Source organism: Corvus brachyrhynchos, unplaced genomic scaffold (genome assembly GCF_000691975.1).
Source record: "Corvus brachyrhynchos isolate BGI_N302 unplaced genomic scaffold, ASM69197v1 scaffold1912, whole genome shotgun sequence".
Lineage (NCBI taxonomy): Eukaryota > Metazoa > Chordata > Aves > Passeriformes > Corvidae > Corvus > Corvus brachyrhynchos.
Window position 1 is genome coordinate 15,101 of NW_008236495.1, and position 1,224 is coordinate 16,324.

The window sequence follows — 1,224 nt, forward strand, 5'->3', positions numbered from 1 at the left end:
GGCCTGGGCCACCTGGAAGTCGCGCTGGGCCCGCGCCGTGGCCTCCTCGCTCAGCAGCTGCGCCGACACCTGCTCCTGCCGCGCCCGCGCCTCCTACAGGGACTGGGCTCAACTGGGAGCACTGAGAGGGGCTGGGGGATGGGGTACTGGGAGGGACTGGAATGGGACTAGAAGGGTACTGGGCCTACTGGGAGGGACTGGGAGAGCACTGCAGGGCACTGGGAGTACTGGGAGTACTGGGGAGTGACTGACAGGAAGGTGCCCCAGCTGTCCCCAGGCCGCGCCCGCGCCTCCTACAGGGACTGGGCTCAACTGGGAGCACTGAGAGGGGCTGGGGGATGGGGTACTGGGAGGGACTGGAATGGGACTAGAAGGGTACTGGGCCTACTGGGAGGGACTGGGAGAGCACTGCAGGGCACTGGGAGTACTGGGAGTACTGGGGAGTGACTGACAGGAAGGTGCCCCAGCTGTCCCCAGGTGTCCCCATGTAGCCCCAGCTGTCCCAGGTGGCCCTGGGTGGCCCCAGGTGGCCCCAGGGTCACTCACGCGGATCCCGGCGTCGCGTTTGGCCTCGGCCTCTCCCACGCGGGCGTCGCGCTGCACCTGCGCCGTGCGGCCCTTCCCGAGGGAGCGCAGGTAATCCTGCCGTGGGGACAGCCCTGTGTCACCTCCTGTCACACCTGTGCCACCACCTCCTGTCACCTCCTGTCACACCTGTGTCACCTCCTGTGTCACCTCCTGTGTCACCTCCTGTCACCCCCTATCACACCTGTGTCACCTCTGTCACCCCTGTGTCACCTCTGTCACCCCCCGTCACCTGGGCACAGGTAACCCCGGGACTCGGTCACACCTGGGTCACACCCAGGACATCCCAGGTGTCCCCCCAGGGCTTCCCCGGTGTGTCCTAAGCGCCCCCCAGCCGTGCCCAGCCGTGCCCAGCTGTGCCCAGGTGTGCCCAGGTGTGTCCCCAGCTGTGCCCAGCTGTGTGCCCAGGGGTGCCCGGTGCCACCTGCTCGTCGTGCACGTCCTTGAGGGTGTAGCTGACCACGGAGATGCCCATGTTCACCAGGTCGGACGAGGCCACGCGGAAAACCTGATCCGAGAACTTCTGCCGGTCCTTGTAGATCTCCTGGGCGGGGCCGGGGGCGGGGCTTAGCAGGGTGGGGCCATGGGGGAGGAGCTTAGCGGGGCGTGGTTGGAGATGAGGGGTGGGTCAGAGGGGGC

At 67.6% G+C, this 1,224-nt stretch overlaps 1 protein-coding gene across 1 annotated transcript in view; it reads right to left on the reverse strand.

Annotated features, from left to right (window-relative positions):
• LOC103624737 (flotillin-1-like) overlaps positions 1-1,191 on the reverse strand; it is a 1,509-nt gene extending 318 nt beyond the window's left edge. Inside the window, exons 1-3 of the mRNA XM_017726279.1 lie at positions 1,010-1,191; positions 547-642; positions 4-93 (exon numbers count right to left, since the gene is read on the reverse strand). Coding sequence (XP_017581768.1) covers positions 4-93; positions 547-642; positions 1,010-1,060 — 237 coding nt within the window. The 5' untranslated portion in view covers positions 1,061-1,191. The remainder of the gene's footprint in view (positions 1-3; positions 94-546; positions 643-1,009) is intronic.
• Positions 1,192-1,224: the final 33 nt, after the last annotated feature.